Raw genomic sequence first — 18863 nt, 5'->3', positions numbered from 1 at the left:
CCTAATGACCGGCCATGGCAGTATAAACGCCAAACTATATCAACTGGGTCTAACAGAGACACCACAATGTCACTCAGCGAGCCTGAAACTGCTGACCATATACAAAACGATTGTCATTGTTACCAGGAGCGGTCCTACTCTTGGATTTAGCCCCTTTCTATCACGCTTCCTTACTTTCCCCTAAATTGAGTACCCCTAAATCTCTCAGGGACACTCAGCCAGATGATAGTAGAACCCTTAACGCCTCCTCGTGGCAGGGGTGGGGAGTTGAGGGCGGAGACCTCGTGTCTCTGCCCCCCACTCGCTAAGTTGCCGGTTAGAAAGAAGACATGAAATGGCTAATTGGGAGAAATTCCGGGCTCCGCTCAGACAATCTAAACATCATTGCTGACCAAGTACCCCTTTCATAGCAACGGTCTTCCCCTCTGCCGGTGCCGTCTTTCAGTAGGATAATGCGCCATGCCACACCGCCCGGATTTTTCGAGACTGGTTCGCGGAACATGAGGAAGACTTCCAGGTATTGTCCTAGCCTCCAAATTCCCTATACATCAATCCCATAGAGCATCTGTGGTTTGTGTTGGAACGGCAACTCCGATCTGCGGCGTCTCAACTACGGATCTTACAGGAGTTGAAGGATCTGCTGGTTACATGTTGGTACCAGATACCACAAGACACATTTATAAATCTTGTAACGTCCATGCCTTGCTGGGTACGAGCTGTTTTGGCTGCACGTGGAGGACTAACATCATATTAGTAGGTGGTCACAGTGTTTTGGCTCATCGGTGTACAATAAGCTATGCTCGGAATTCAAATCATGACTCGCGAGTACAGCTTGAATATTTGCACGTGTTCAATACATATCATTCCTTGCAGCTGTCTCAGTTTGGTTTAGGTCCCTGGCTATTGATAGTCGTTTCCTGGAATGTGTTGACGAGCTTTATAAATATCGCAAAAACACATTCCTATTAATGACTTTCAGGAATGTGAAAGCATACTTGTGTGAAATTTTGTTTTCCTATTTGACTCTTTATGTCACACTTTTTTAACCCCAACACGCAGAAGGATTTCTTCCCTTGCCAGACTCAGATAACAGCTATATCAAAAATTTTACAAATTATGCAACTAGAGTGACCTCTCCAAGGGTCTCCTGAAACTTTCGACCGACTCATCTCCGATGGCAACCTTCGGGGAACAGGTGAAATCGCGTAACAGGATCGTACCATTCGCCTGAACACACTTCTTAATTTCCCATTACTGTCCAGGAAGCTGAGTCGTCCATATTTATACATCAAAAATGAGATTTAGTAAACCGCACTATTGGTGCCGTCGAGAATATTCGAGCACTTATTTACACTATAAACACGTGCATTACTTCACAACAGTGCACACAGTTGTGAGTTCTTTATTATTCGGAATAATAATTTCGCCGTGTCAACCAAGTCACTATCCTCCTCCTCTTCATCCTCCCTTTCTATGTCAGCTGCAGAGTTTCCGCTTCCATTACTAACTGCAAGGCATCTCTTCGTACCCTAAGTATATCCGGTCGCATGATTAAGCGCTTACAGTGTGGTGCTATTACTATATAACATCCTTATAATTCATCTAAACGAATTTCTATTTAACGACCGTGCACTATTTGAGAGTAAACGTGCGTTTCCACCCTTTCCGTGGTTCATGGAAGTTTCCACTATCCTGTCAACTGTCTCCTGAGTCCGCTTACTAATTAAGTGGCAAGCAACGTCTGCTCGAAGAGAAAAATACAGTGAACTCACTAGACTTGAAACGGCCTTGCAGCTCCTTCAATTTAGAACGTAACGCTTTAAAGAAATACCCAAAGGGCTGTCACGTGACTAACAACCAGAAAGTTCGCCTACCTCTTGGGGAACGCGGACTGTCGCGATCTTGTAATGAAGTGGAAAATGACCCGATCTGTAAGACAAGTCAAGATGGGATATCCAGTGATTTTCTTAATATTACTTTTCTTCTTACCACCTTTCCATGAATACATGATCCAGAATTTTTGCCGATACATCCAACGTCTGATTCCGTTTACTAATTTATTTCGCGACATTCGCGTTACAAATACAGCAGGAAGAAAAGAAAGATTTTTACTCTTTTGGCATATATACAGTATAATTTTCATTAGTTGCTTTTTTAGAGAGGAAGAATTTGCATGCATTAATTCTGAAAATTCTATATCGTATTCCTTTCTGGAAAAGGAAGTACAGTATATAAAGATTCTGCTAATACTCATGTTTAAAGATCCATATGCCACAAGGTTCTCGAACTTTAGTAAGGCCCGATTAAAAGCTCTTATTCTGACAGCTTTGATTTTTATTCAGGCCTGATGAAAGCGTTTCTTATAAATCGGAACAGTAAATCGCTGGATATTTGAACAACAAATCTCAGTAATGTCAAAAGCACTCAACAAGTCACAAAATCATTAGATTGGATATAACAGTTTTCCAGAAATTAAGTCTCAATGTAGACACCTATCATAGTGAGTCTAATTTATTTTATACTCTCACTGAATCAAAGTAGGACTAGCAAATCCGTAACGATGATGGGCATAATAATGTCAGGTTAATTACTTGTAAAATGATTGAAAAGGAACTCTTAAATATTACATTGACTGGTTAACGCAAATAAATTTCCTTAAACGCATTTAAGAAATTAATATTTTCAATAAAAAAGGTCAAGATTATTGGTATTAATGAGCTGAAGAATATTTAATACGCAAAATTTTCCGTAATTTGTAAGAGCTGCCAATGCAACTTTCAGGATTCAGCTACTTCGACCAGGACAATAAATGGACATTTCTGGAAGTGTAATTATTACATTGACTCTTAAATTAAATGTAGCATTAATGTTTGCTTAAGCTCATTGTTTTATTCTGATTATTGATGGCGTCATATTATATCTGCATAAATAAGAATGGTAGTGAATGTTGCAGATGTCTGAGTGGTGAATACTATGGTGGAGGATCCACCGACAGAACTTCAGCCGGATCTGCATATCTCTTGGTTGAAACGTGTAAACCACTGTATGGCGCTGATGCAATATTGGCACACGCAGGGTGTTTGAAGAAGGCCTGAATTTTAATTATCACACCAATAATACGATAAATTTATGGGCTTTTTTTTTTTTTTTTTTTGCAACCTGGCGGGGATTGCATGATTTTCCCTCCCGAAAACATGGCAAAAGTAAACAACAAACCGACCGAATAACACATTATTGACACAATATAATGATGCATCATAGTCTTGATTGCTTTGCCCCTTACCACATCACGCCTATGTTTGAAGCTGTCATATCAAGTCATATTGTTCAGATGAAATTTCGCCCCATCCTACAGTAAAAATGCCTACTTTAAACTTTCATCTGTATTTTCCGTTTTCAGTCAGAAACATCAAAACCATTAAACAATCAGAGCACTAAGGAATACCTTCAGAAATGCTTCTCAGAAGCGTGGAATTCAAAACACGACTAAAGAATCCAACCATCAAAGTGCAGGAAGAACAACAACTATGGTGCACACCTCCAATAAGATTGACGAGACAAGAACTCGTCGGCAGAAAATTACTGCCTTTGAACAAAAATCTGGCAGGTCTAATGCCAAAACCAAGAAAATGAGAAGAATTGAACAAAATGGTTACGTGATGAGCAAAAGTAGCTACTTTAACAAAAATGGTTCCCGGGACGACTGAATTAAATGCATTATTTGAAAAATATGGCTGCAGGATACTTCCACTAGTGATACAAAAATGTGAGATGAAAATCTTACATAAATAGACAGTTCAGCGTGACTCAATATATTTATGTTATTTTGTACGTTTTTTGAGATGGGAAGAAATGCCTAAAATATATACCTATACAAAATATTAATACAGTATAATATATAATAGTGTAATTGCATTTGTTCCGTGCATTATACTAAATTTCGAGAACACATTAGAGTAGAGTACACATATCTTATATGAAACAAAAACAAAAGTGACCCAAGTGCGGAATTTAGATACAAAACGACCGCCTTCCCCTGATTCACTCTATAATAAAATGTTAGCTAAATTATCCCAGGGTAGTCGTAAACTACCAGATATGACGAGTTTTAACTTATTACCGAGTATAGTGATAGATTGATAGATTTAAAAAAAAGTAGCCCGCTGTAACACCCATTGTGAAATGTTAAAATTATAAGACATGAAAATTATAAGACAATCATGAAGATAATTCCCGGGAACATGATACCGGAAAAGCAATTAAAAACCACGACGATAGAATGAACAAGTTAGTTAATGTAGCACTGCGTTATATTTTAGGTACGTTAGCAAATAATAATAGCAATAATTCAAGAGTTATAACAAAAAAAAAAAAAAAAACGAGCGAAAGGCAACGAAGAAATTTAACTGCAAACATAGAACATTTCCTTTCTGCGCATCCTCCATATTTCCATTCATTCCTCCAATCAGAGCACGGCAACAAATATAATATCCAGCGCTTCAGCTACAATACACGGTACATGACATGTATGAAATAAATAATAATTGCTGGATTTCTATTGGAATAATTGGGAAAACTCTAAAAATCTTTCTAAAAGGGCCAAATATAAAATTTTATGAAAATCTATCCAAAAGGGTCGAGTTATTACATGCGGACGGACAGACACGGTAAAGACTACGGTATTTAATGAACCTAAAATCCTTTTTATCATCAATATGTGTGCTAAGCTTAAAACAGCGGTCACATTAAAAACACAAGCTAATTACAAACTGGACGCAGTTTTCGGGAATAGCTAGGAAGCGGGATATGGAATAGCCAATATTCAGTAAATATTCCTGGAGACAGTGAGAACAATGTAAATGTACATAGTGTGTTAATCAATCCAGATATTACTTGTATAAAAATAAACAATTTCGTACTGGGCGTAAAAGAAGTTCACTTAACTAATACCATTAATACAATTACGAAAACTTAACTTTAGCTGACACTCAGCTGTGAAAGCACGAATTCATCAGACATCTTACTTCCTAACTGAAGGTACGTTTTATTTAATTACTTAGTAATTATTTATAAAGTAACAAGTTGATCGCAAAAAACGTCGTAGAGCAGAGCAAGAATAAAATAATTGCTTTGCGTATGTATTGTATTAAAAGATTACTAAACTTATAATCATTGTATTAACCCTTAACATTTACCAAATTCATTCGACTTTTCAAAAGTATTTTATTACCAAATTAAAGATGAGTAATTATTATTCATCAGTGAAGGAAAATTAAGGTAATTTTCTAAGACTTCCATGTCTGGACCCCAAACGGTATTTCTGCGATTTTTAACGTACGTGATTCGGAATCGACAAAAAATGGATTAGTCACAGTAGCTTTTCTTCAAGTGTTTCTGGTCCGTCAAGGGATCTCCGTCAGAATAGTTTTCAATACTACGGTTAGATTTCAAACATGCAAACAGCATAATAGCAAATCATCTCGCAATTTTTTTTATTCCAGTTATAAAAATCACGGAAGGTCTTATTTCAGTGACCGCTAGTGACAGTCTAGCTTCTGTAACAGGGATATTTTAAGTACTGATAATGACAGAAACCTCTTTTTCAGTAGCAGAAAACTATAAAGAATAAATCAATAGTATCATATAATCGCCATTCTCAGTCAATAACAAATAAGATAAGTCTGGCTTGCATAGAGCAAATAAATTTTATCACCAGCTAATTTTATTCTGCATTGTTGTGACTGTTATTATCGTCTTATATTATTCTGTCTGTGTCGTACGCACGGTTAGACATCTTCAAATAGGCACTGTATCTTCTCTGGATAAATGCAGCAGTAATTATTACTTCAAGAGAGAAAACACTTGGAAATCTCTCCCTCAAAACTGCTCTCACAAGAAGCCAGAGATATATAAATAAAATGCAACCGGGGAATTTTCGATATACGATTGACTATTTATTGATGAATCAATAGCAAAACAACTACATCTTGGTTTATACTCGGGGAAAGGAAAGAGTTTAAAGAAATAGTCATTGGGGACAAAATAATGTTTGCAACCTCTAAAGTTGGCAATTAAAACAAAACATCGGGTACCCTATCACAGACGGTGAAGTTGTGCTGAACTGCTAATTTCTGCTTTCTTTCTAATGCTGCGAATGAACAATGTGCCTGTGGTGAGCTAAGTAAGAAATTAGGAGGTTCAAGGCGCGTGACAGGAATCGATATTTTTTAATTAGACTCTTCCGTCAAAAACACTTACACAAACACAGCGTTAGCAAATAAGAGATGACGGATCAAGATCTCTTCTCTTTGACTTTCATTTTCTTCGGCGTGAATGACAGTGGGAAGCAAGAGTAGGAAAACACTTAAGAGAGGGGTTGGTTGGTGGAAGAAATGTTTGCTGAAGATGAAGTACATTCCATCGAGTGTCTTTACGCTGCTTCTGTGGCAACTGCGTAATGCAATCTGTCCTTAAACATGCCGAATATCTTCTCTTGAATATCATCATTATTTCCAAAATGCAATCACAGAACTTCAACTTGGTCGCACTCTTCGGTAAACGACAACTGACTGTATGAACTATTAACAGCATTGCACGTTGGGTCTACGCTGGCGAAGTTGCGCTATATTTGACTTTAAAAAAAGCAAAAAAAACTAAGGAACTTAGATAACCAATAAAAATTTATCCCTCCCCCCTACGAACACGTTCCCGCAAGACCAATTTACTTTAAATTCATTACATTAAACTACAATAAACGACTGCTGATGGGGAAATAGTTCTACAAGAGAAGAGTGGACTTATCTCCTGGAATTTCATACATCTACCACCAACTCACAGAAAATTATAATTGTATTTTCTGTCATGGCATGTATTTAGCAGGAAGATTTTATAGTAAAAATGAAATGAATTTACCCCGAAAAAAACTTCTGAGAAGGCGGGAGTGCCATATTCTGCACACGATACCTTTCAGAAAGTATTAAACGAAACTTTTCTCGTACAGAAGAACACGAGAATGTTTTTAGTGTACTTTCACTTTAATATTCGGTGTATTTATTAAATAAATGAAGCTTTATACTAAAGGAGGTAGCTGACGAAATCGAAGAACGTCATTACAAAATAAATCTTCCATTGAAATCCTGAAAGTTTATTTCTGATTTAAGCTGATAAAGTAGAGCAGATCTTATCTGAAGAAATATCCGTCGATTTACTCGCACTTTTGGCTTTAGAAGTTGAGAGATTTCATAATTATAATGTGATAGCATTAGCATTAGCATTAGTAGAGGCATTTGATGCAAGAAAGCAAGCTTATGCAGCATCAGCCAAAAAAAAAAAAAAAAAAACCCACTTCCACTTCACCCCTCTGTTCGTTCAAAATACCTGTCCAGCTGAGCCTTAAACTTATTTAGGCTATCAACCTCCACCACAAGGGATGGAAGTCTGTTCCACCAACCAACCACCCGCTGGCTAAAGGCAAATTTCCGCACGTCTATCCTACATCTGTCTTTCCTCAATTTGAATTTATGCCCTCTCAGGTGATTTTTCTGAGCTAGAGGAAGAATCCCATCAGCATTGAGCATGCTTAAACCATTCAAGGCTTTATACACCTCTATCAGATCACCTCGCTGGTGCCTAGTCTCCAGACACTGTAATTTGCAAAACTTAAGCCTTTCTTCGTAAGAGCACCCCTTTGTTCCATTCACTAACCTTGTTGCCCTTCTCTGTACTCGTTCCAGCAGCTCTACATCCTTCTTGAAATGAGGCCTCCAGACCTGTATACAGTACTCTAGGTGTGGCCTGACCATTGCCTTATACAATGGAATAATCACCTCCTTATCCCTGCTGGAAAAATTCCTGTATATCATTGACAATACTCCATGAGCTACTCTTGCAGCCCGTCTGCACTGCTCAGAGAACTTCATATCTGCCTGCACAACCACCCCCAAGTCCCTTTCATTCTCTACCACTGTCAGTGTAGTACCACAGAGTTGATACGTTGCTCTGGGGTTGCTGTTTCCCACGTGTAGTACTTTACATTTGTCAATGTTAAACTTCATTTGCCACCTCTCAGCCCATCTGCTCAACCTTTCCAGATCCTGTTGCAGCAGCATAGTGTCATTAGTGACCTTGACAACCCTGCCAACCTTTGTATCATCTGCAAACTTGGACATTAAGCTTGATATACCATCATCAATATCATTTATAAATACAGAAAACAATAATGGACCCAACACTGAGCCCTGAGGGACTCCACTAATAACATTAGTCCACGATGAGCAGTGTCCATTGATTACCACTCTCTGTCTTCTCCCCCTCAACCACCCCTTTATCCATAGCAGCAATTTGCCTCCAATGTCACACTGCTCCAATTTGTGTAGCAGTCTTTCATGTGCAACAGTATCAAAAGCCTTTCTAAGATCCAAGTATATAATATCAAAATTATTCCCTGCATCCAGTTCTTTTGTGACTGCATCATAGTATCCAATCAAGTTGGTCAGGCAAGACTTCCCCTTAACAAAACCATGCTCTGTCTGAGCTATAACTGAAGTCTTGTCTAAATGATCCTGCAGTGCTTCTTTAACCAGTGCCTCAATTAATTTTCCTGGAACAGAAGTTAAGCTCACAGGTCTATAATTACTTGTGTCAGCCTTTGATCCTCCTTTGTGAATTGGGGTCACATTTGCACATTTCCAGTCTATGGGTACCTCCCCTGAGTCCAAGGAAGCTCTCATAATTATGGCTAAGGGTTTGCTTACTTCCTTTGCTGCCTCCTTTAATATAACTGGATAGATCCCATCCACCCCGGGTGCCTTTCTTGTGTTTATCTTCAACAGTTTCTCCTCCACTTTACTCCCAGTTATTTCAAGATTCTGTAGCTTACTGCTAGAGTTGAATACACCTCTGGCATTCCCCTTGCTGAATAACTCCTCATGTGTGAATGTCGATGCAAAATATTCATTTAGTTTGTTAGCTACCTGAGCAGGATCATCAACAGTTGACCCATCAATATCAAGTGGACCAATCTGATTCATCCCCTTCCTTCTAGAGTTTACATAAGTAAAGAACTCTTTGCTGTTTTTCTTTGCATCCCTTGCCAAGGATTTCTCGTAATCTGCCTTCGCCTGCCTAACCTCCTTTGTAACTTGGTTGCATATCAACTTGTATCTATCATAGGCTTCTGTGTCATGTGTTAATTTGTAAGTATCCCATGCATTTTTCTTCTCTGCCATATGCCTCATTAGTTCATCTGACATCCATTTTGGCCTAAACCTTGAACAATATTTCTTAGTTGGTATGTAAAGCCTAGTAGCTTCCAAGATAAGTTCTTTGAATGCTTCCCATTTTGAATTTGCTGTTGGTAACATCATCAGTTGGTCCCACTGTATAGAATTTAAATACTGTCTCAGTCCATCGTAGTCGCCTTTACGGAAGCAATAACCCTTCCCTTTACCCCTAATGGTAGTTACTCTTTGAGTAAATCCCACTTCAGCACACTGTGATCACTGCCACCTAGTGGTTCATTTATCTGCAGATTCTTAATGCATGAAGAACCACTGCTGATAATCAAATCAAGAGTATTACTCCCTCTAGTTGCCTCCCGAACATGCTGATGTAGAAAACAATCATCCAATAAATCCACAAAAGCCCTGCTAGTGTGTGAGTAACCAGCCCCCAAATTCCAGTCAATATCTGGGAAATTAAAATCTCCCATTATAAGACTCTCTGATTTACTGGCCCACTCTATTTCCCTGTACAGTTCCTTATTATACTCATCAGAGTCATTAGGCCTATAGCACACTCCTACTCTCAATTTTGATCTCCCAATGCTTATGTCACACCAAACTGCAGTGTCCAGCGATGTCGACTGGCTTCACTTCCTTGGTTTTTATGTGTTTCTTAACTAATAGCATAACCCCTCCCCCCTTCCTATCCTGTCTATCCTTTCTGTAGACGTTGTACTCCCCAAATTGCAGTTCTGCATCCCTTATATCTGTGTGACCCCACGTCTCTGATATCCCAACAATATCTGCCTTTGATGTTTTGAGCAATACCTCAAATTCATCAAATTTATTTACTAAACTCCTAGCATTGGTGTACACGCAAGTATACCTGCACCTGTTTCTATTCTTAGCTACCCTAACACAACCCATGTGTTTACTTGTACCGCAATGACTTCCAGCAGTCTCTGAAATACCATGCATCTTGTTTTTCAGGCTTCTGCTCATTCTAATAGAAGCAGTGCAAGAATCTCTTTCACCTCTGCCAGTGGCTACTGTCAATCTATTGGTCTTTGTCTCCCCCCAAGCTAGCAGTTTTCCGACCCACCTAACACTGCCTCGAGAGCATCAGCAAATATTCTTGCACCCTTTCTATTCAAGTGTATCCCATCCCTGTAGAAGCAATCTCTCCTGTTAACAAGTACAGTCCAGGCTGAAAAAAATTCTAGCCCTTGAGCCTTGCACAATCTTTCCAGGGCCGAATTGATCGACAAGGCTCTCATCATATACTCCCTCCTATCGTGTCTGGGCAGAATTGCAGACACTTTCAAATTCAACCCTAATTCTCGGCTTTTGTTCAACAGTGACCTGTACTTGTTAAGTAATTCTGCCGGTCTCCTACTCTTAATATTATTAGTGCCAACGTGTACAACTATATCACCTTTTGTGCCCTTAAAAGATGATATTCGCTCTACAACGTCATCAACCTTTGCCCCTGGCAGACATACCCTGGTCCTGTTCCACCTATCTTTTTTACAAAGCATGTTCCCCGTTTCCCTGACAATAGAGTCACCAACAACTACTAGTTCCTTCGGGACCAGCGCATTCTGCCTTGGGGGTTGTCTCTGTGTCACGTGATGCCCAAGTGCAAGCTCTGGCGTTGATGTGGGCAGCTGAGAGCTTGATGGGCCCCTCAATTTAGTTTCTTCAAGGGCATCCACCCTGTCCTTCAAGCTCTCATATAGGCCCACAAGAACGCCGAGTTGTTGCCTGATATCGATACACTCCTTGCATCGCGCACACACAAAGACAGTATCCCCCTTGGCAGTATCATGTCCCGTACCCGATTGCTCTGCGAACATCAAGCAAACAGTGCATTTTATAAGGCTGTGAGTCAGAGGACAACTGCCCCCCTCAGTTCTGCTCTGAGCCACAGCACTTCCATTAGCTTGAGCCTTTTGCTTTGCTGCAATCTTAGACTGGCTCATTACACATTCGAAAGGAACTTGCTTGTATAATACATTGCTTATATAATTAATGTCACTGCCTAGATGCACAATTTCCTCCTAAACAGCATTATTAGTACTGAATTAGATTTTTAGGAATCTTTTTGAAGATTAAATTTTTATGATTCTTTCGAGTAACTAATGCTTTGAAAATGCCAGTTAAAAGGTGATTCGTATGTGATATACTCGTATACCTTGTAAGCTGTTAGTTTATTATTATAACTATTTTTTAGATAGTATGAATCAGAGCTGAAATACTCAATATGTTACGGAAGTGTTCCACGTACTATATTGAGGTAAACTCCTCTTATTAATTTACTAATATAACTATTTTTAAAAATATCATTACATTAAAAAATTCTTATGCAAAAATTATGTATTATTACAGCTGGCTCACGAAATAATCGCCAGTTAGGAGCAATTGTAGGTTTGAATTGACATTAATATATGACCTTGAGCAATGATAAATACGTACTATGTATTCACAAATTCGATAATCTTTCCAGTGAAAGTATTAACAATGCAAGACAAGCATTATAAAAAGTAAACCGGTTTAGAGTTTTTATAGAGAGGAGTTTTAATGGTTGCTGGGAGAGCCTCAGAGAGGGGAGTGCCACATCAACACCTGACAAGCCAATAACCTTTTAAATTGCAAGACACTTCGAAAGCTGATAGGTGGAGGTGCCTCACTAATGTAAAATTATGCCTCTAGGGAAAGACCAACTTATTTGTGGCACAACCCTAAGGCAATTCGACTATTTATTTATTTGTTTTACCCTATCTTAAGAAAAGGGTGAGGACCTTGCCTATTTCTAACGATACATTTTTAAAGTTTATATTTTATAAACGCCCCATGAGGTTATGAAACATACACTGGTGGACAAAAGTTAAAAATTATCACACGACACAGGGAGTTGACACTACAGTGATCTATAGGATCTTTGCTAGAATGGAAAAGAATGTTATTATTCCTCTTCATAAAGTGATGGTGAGACCACACTGGGAAATTGCATTCAGTTCTGGAGTTCATCTAAAAAGGACTTGGGACTTCTAGAGATGCTCTAAAAAAGGGAAATTAGATAGATTGGTTCAAGTGCTAAGGGTTGGAAAGCAACAGAAGATTCGATCTCATGAAGTTCACCTCTGGATAGTGTGTTGTTAATCACTGAAATAAGTTTCCTCCCTAGGTGGCTGAGGTTGAGAGTGAAAAAGTTCAAGACGGAATTGGATAGTTGCTTTTCAGTGATGGCCATTTGTATAATTTGGCCTCAATTAATACTAATATATCCAGCCAAACTGTGTCCAGTAGGCTCTGGAAAAAAGGCCTGTATGAGACTTGAATCCCCAGAACCTTTTCCAGATCATATGGAAAAGGCCTGAGTTCGAGTCCCATCTAGATAAGAGGAAATTCTATGTAAGTTGATTTTTTTTTTTTTTTTTCAACTATGATCTAATTAATCGGCCTTAATGAGATTTGGTTTTTTTGGTATTTGGTTTTTTCACTCTGGAGTGAAAAAACCAAAGTTTTGAAGTTTTTCAAAAGGGTGATAAATCACACTTTTTTGTATTATCTAAGAAACGAATTCAACCATTTTTAATCAATGTGCATCAGCATATAGTTGAAGCTTTACTATTTAGCAATACAACATGATACAAAAAAGGGTCTTCCTATTACAAAATATTTTTGAACAGTGACTCCCAGTGATTCCCAAATTTTACTCTCTGAAAAGGTGAATGTTTCACTTTAAATCTTTCACTAAAAAGGGAAGAAAAAGAGAATATTTATCATTATTGATAATCATTTCAATAATAATCTGTCAGAAACCTCTTAATTATATTATAATAATTAGAATAACAAGTAAAAGGATAGCTTCAGTTCGGACTGTTCCAATGCAGTTTGTTTGTTGCAGATTCTAATTCCGCCGCAGAAAAGGTGAATCAATCCAATGCAGCTGAGAGCCAAGAAAATTCTGACGATGACCCAAAGAAAAAGAAACGACAAAGGAGGCAAAGGACGCACTTTACAAGTCAGCAATTACAAGAATTAGAGGCAACGTTTGCAAGGAATCGTTATCCCGACATGTCCACTCGAGAAGAAATTGCTATGTGGACCAATCTAACGGAAGCCCGAGTGAGAGTAAGTAGTTTAATATATTTTACTATTTATTTCTGAAAGTTAGCGTATACACAATTGAACTTTGTTATATTCATTCCCAAATCCTTTCAAGCGTACACAATGGCTAAAAGTTCTAGCATTTGATCCTGTTTTAGGTGGATGAACCCATCAGTTTGGAACTCTGGAAAAGACTAAACATCTTTTTCTATAAATGGCCTTTTCAGAATATGCATAATTCATGATACTGATAATCACAAACATTCTCTGGATTAATCCCTAGTATAAAATGGTCAGACAGGCGCCTCCGTAGCCAGGTGGGCAGGAGCAGTAGTGCATAGCACACGCTTCTTGATTAGACCGGGGTTCGAGTCCGTGACCACCAAATACGGAGGATGCGGAAGGTCAGGGAATGACCACCGCATATCCCCAGCCCGGATAAAGGGCGAGGGTTGGCGTCAGAAAGGGCATCCGGCCGTAAAAATTTCATGCCAAAACAATAAAAACGCTGATCCCATATATATATATATATATAATGGGAAAAAGCGAGGACAAAAATAAAATAAATAACAGTGGGTCAGGCCAAAAGTAACAATCGCAGGTATTTTAAAAACAAAGTTATATGGAACGAATAAAACATTGGCTATAAGTATTTTGCAATCTTCCACAAGATCCATACAATTAGAAGCGTGGTACGAGTTTCAAAATCTCTTTACCCTACCATAAAGTCCGTTTTCGCGCTTCACAACTAGCTTATACACTGCTTTTTTTTCCCTTTTTTTTTTCTAATACCTCACACAGTCATAGTGTTTGTCTTTCATGTGGTCTTTGAATGATCTGAATGATGGCCTGATATGAGAGAAGGACAGAAAGAGAAGGGAGACGATCGTTCCAGCTGGATGAAGAATTAATCTCAGGTTTTTTACGATTTTCAAGCGGGCAGTGTGAGGTTCAGCATTACTGTATTGAATGCCACCTTTCTTTTCGTCTGGCGTTAATCTAAAAGTACACACCTTAGTTTCTTGAGCATCTGGACGTAGCGAACTTCATAATTTTTTCCTCGTGATGAGAAATCAACGGGGATGCATATCTTTACATCTCAAAAGCGCAAAGAAGTCTCCTGCAGTCACCTTATACAAGTATACTGTACGATGGACTCTCCATAATAAAATAACATTCACTATACAGCGCTGGTTATTGTGATCATGTTTGCGAATTGAATTTTAATTCTATTAAACGGCGATTCTAATAAGCGAAAATAGGAGGAATATTATTCACAGGCTATAAAAGTAAAGATCACAGATAAATGATGGGTGAAAATCGGAAGAATACTTTCCAATAAGTTTACTCTTACGTACATAGCTTAATTAATACTACAATATGTACATACTAATTGATATTTCTGTTCACTGACACCTTTTTGTGTCGTGAAATTTAAAGCAATAAAAATATAAGCAATTAATAACAAAGAACACGGCACGTACAAATTGCAACTAACACGATACGCGCAAGAGATGCGGAGTAAGAAGTTCATAAAGCTTAAAAAAGTAGGAATGAAGAGAAGATTCTGAAAATTTATTTGTTTTTTATATGATTGAAGGGGAAACACATTTCACCATAATGATGTAAAAACCCACAGAATTCCAGTTTTAGATATTATCGCAAGTGCAATACGATTGAGTTTACTAGCCTTTTATAATAGATTGCACTAACAGAAAAGCCCAATAAACCGGAAAGTGCAAATTGTTTTTATTGTTTTACGGTAGTGACCTCCACAAATGGGCTTTAGAAAAATATCACAAAGGCGTTCAAATTGATTCTTATAACCAAACATATGATAATGGCTAAATTATCATATGTTTGGTTATAAGATGAAATGTAGTGCATTTCATCTTATTGTAATGATTTTAATTGTTTTTTTGAAATTAAAGCGGCTTATTCCACTAAGCAGTGATCATGTTAACCGGGGCATACTTATTTCACTTTACGATGGGATGTGCTTACGATTGTCTCCAATTGGACCACGTGGCCCTTCCTCTCAGCCAGCGTTTGTAAATGTGTTGGCCGCGTGTTTTGTTTTTGCATCCTTTAGTTGAAGTGATTTTTTGTGTTTTTTTTTTTTTGCTTTAATTTCCATTATAAATGTATAATCAATATGTATAATTTCCATTACAAAAATTACCTTTTAAAGAGGTAAATAGCTTAATTACATAGCAAACATTTTAACTTTCGAGGTCTTGGAACGAATTACCAAAAAAAACAATGTGTTATTAGGTACATTATGATATTTTCACGATACGATGGTGTCTCTGGAACAGATTAATATCGTAAAGTAGGGGTCCACTGAATTTCTCCCATCGCAATGAAGATGATGAGATAGACTATGTATAAATATAGTGCAAGCGCATCAGAAATACATCATAATATTAGTAAAACGGCATCGTTTTAAGTTATATCTCATATTGTGAATACCTTCACAATGAGTTGCCATGACATTGCGCTACTTCGAATAGGTAACGCTTCACCTAAGGAGAAGACTAATGTTACTTATTCTCAGATGGATACCACCACCCAGACGGCACCGTTTCAGGGCTATTTGGTCCTTCTTCTTTGGCCCTGAGAATAAGTAACATTATTAAGTAACATTATTAACATTATTAATAAGTAACATCATGGCAACTCGTTGCGAAGGTATTCACAATATGAGATATAACTTAAAACGATGCCGTTTTACTAATATTCTGATTTATTCAGATATAGCTATGTATTTCTGATGCGCTTGCACTATATTTATACATAGTCTAGACTCTCCCATAGCTTGAGGCTTATGCCCTAAACGCTTTAGATTATGAGATAGTTAAAAGGGTGGCGCATAGCTGGTTGCTAAGTGTGTAAACGAACTTCTATCGAAGGCGGATTTTCAAGTTCGTGCAGTGATGGAGATTTGTGAAAAATGTGTGACGTACTTATTTTCAGTAACTATTTTATACACGCGACTTTGGTTTAAAAGTAATTGTGCTTTTGGTACAATCCTCGTATACCTTTGAAGGGAAGGTAGGAAACTTTGTTAGGGTCTTAAATACATTAGAAGAACTAATTCGCTTTAATGAAAAGAAGATAATGCTTTGGCCGCGACAGTACTGTGAAATCAGCAAGGCAACAGAATCATTATTATTACCTCCGCCGATGACACAGCCAAAAGTACAGAGAAAATGATTTTTCACAGAATTTCACATTTAATGGGACTTACTTACCATATAACTATTGTATTTTTTAATCATATTTTACTGTTTTTTTTTTTTCTTTTAATTAACAATCCTCCTAATATAGTTGGAGAAGTGTTACGTCCTCCTCCAACTACCGGTATGGGGTTTGAGCCCATGACCACCACCAAATACGAAGGATGCGGAAAGGTCAGGGAATGATCACGGCATATGCCCGGAGCAATATGGCCTTAGTTGCTAATGCTCCTAAAAACCAAAAAAACATAACATAACATAATTTCTTTATCCAATATTCTCTATTAACTGGCGCCTCCGTAGCCAGATGGGCAGGAGCAGCAACACGCTTCTTAATTAGACCGGGGGGGGGGGGGGTTCGAGCCCGTGACCACCAAATACGGAGGATGCGGAAAGGTCAGGGAATAACCACCGCATATCCCCGGAGCAATATGGCCTTAGTTGCTAATGCCCATAAAAAAAACTCCAAACTCTCTATTAACTAACACCGCAAACCGCACAAAATATCAAAATTATAAGTTTCTCTACAAAGTTAATAGTTACTTTACGGGTGACTACTATTTTCATGACTAACAAACCACTGAGTCAGAACTATTCCAAATATAAATCGAATTTCGCTAAATAAAACACGCAATTAACAAATCAAATCAGTACCCATGGAACATATAGATAGACGTATTGAATTCGAAATACTGTCATAGAGTATAAGTAAAATGGGGTCATTCAGTCCGGACGACTCAAAGCCCCATGAACATCGTTGGGTATGTTTAACCAAGTTTTCGTGAAATCGTTTATTTTTCATTAAAAGGAGCCATCTAAAGTGTGCGCGTGGACCTCTCATTGTTTTCTAGAAAGAACGTCACTCAAAGGTTGTCACTGCCACGAAAAACGTTGGTGGCAATGGCATCCAACTTTGCCCACAATTCCACATTTTCGTGGAAGAACGATTTTCAGATTTAAATTTCAGAAAAGTGTTTGAGGAGTTATTTAGAAAAATTATTAGGTTTCTTTAAAATAAAATTTAAAAAATTTGTTTTTACTTCCTAACAACCATCTAGGGAAAAATTCTACAATTGTAGTACAGTGGTTCACGAAGATAGAAGAACCTCACGGCTAATAATGGACCGCCGCGTATTTTATGGCGTCATGCATATTCGAGCACAAGACGCACGGAACGCTAGTCGGCCACAGCAGCTCATTAAAATGAAAATTTTATTTTTACGTCCAAATTACAAAAGATCTGTAACCTCATTAACGATATTTATGTTTCTGCTCACATTTAGCGAATAATCCAAAGAATATGGCGCTAAGTAAAACACTACGAAATTTTGAAAACAAAGATTTATTCCACTTATTTTCTCTAACGCTAGAAACGTAAAAGAAGCTTATATTCTTCATAAATATCAAATGTAAAGTAACGCGTAGCACGCTTTTAAACAAGAAAGATTTTAAAATAAGTTCGTAAAACGGCAAGGATTAAATCGTCTGATTTCTGATATGTAATCCGCGTAAATACGATATAAAAAGGGGCCTGAAAATATTTCATTAAGAAGAGAAATGCAGCCAGCACACAGTGGGGTTCTGTAAGGTAGAGGAGAGAGGATAAGTCCAACTTTCTGATGATGGATAGCGGTTGCACCACCCCGGCATGGTGTCTCGTGGCACTGCCTACGTGTGTACCCACACACTTCCTGCCAAAGCACCAGAGTATTCGTCTTGCGAATCGATAGTAGAGCGAAGAGTACAGAGATAAAGAAAGCGATCAAGACGCGAATGAAACAGAAAGAAAATAATGGAGGAATCTTCGAGTAGGTGAAGCAAGAAAGAAATATGGAACCAATAATAGAGCCCTACAGTCGAACAGGTCACCAGATCCAGATGACCAGCGTCCATCATAATGTAACGATGACGTCTATAATCGCGTTGCAAACACAGCGGGACCCAGCTGACGTACCTGAAACTCGCAAGTATTTGTCAATTAGACTTCGTCTTATCAATACATGAAGATTTATGACTTTAGAGTAACGGCGGTCCTTCTGCCATAAATTCTTCCCTAGCGTTCGTGACAATGACATCAATTGGAGACAGAATTCTAGTGCCCGCTGAGGAACACCTCCATTTCCCCGCTCCGAACCAGAACTCGGACCGCAATCTCTTGAGAGTTAGTGGTAACCCACAAAATCTGTTATTTGCGACTCCTCACGGGGAGTTAAAATTTTCGTTCACCTTTCTTTGTGCTCGCGATCACCCTCTTGGGAAGGAAGACCGCTGGAGCTAATGAAAACAGACC

The 18863-nt window shown here is 38.2% G+C and overlaps 1 protein-coding gene across 2 annotated transcripts in view; it reads left to right on the top strand.

The window, feature by feature from the left end:
• LOC150088205 (pituitary homeobox x-like) overlaps positions 1 to 18863 on the top strand; it is a 268656-nt gene that overhangs the window by 184981 nt on the left and 64812 nt on the right. For both annotated transcript variants that reach the window (XM_090370620.1, XM_090370618.1), the window contains exon 2: positions 13132 to 13358. In XM_090370620.1, coding sequence (XP_090226746.1) covers positions 13132 to 13358 — 227 coding nt within the window. The remainder of the gene's footprint in view (positions 1 to 13131; positions 13359 to 18863) is intronic.

The sequence above is a fragment of the Mastigoproctus giganteus genome, chromosome 3 (genome assembly GCF_048544385.1).
Source record: "Mastigoproctus giganteus isolate SK-2022 chromosome 3, ASM4854438v1, whole genome shotgun sequence".
In the NCBI taxonomy this organism is placed as follows: domain Eukaryota; kingdom Metazoa; phylum Arthropoda; class Arachnida; order Uropygi; family Thelyphonidae; genus Mastigoproctus; species Mastigoproctus giganteus.
The sequence above is the reverse complement of the archived record's forward strand: the minus strand, read 5'-3'. Positions and strand labels throughout refer to the sequence as shown.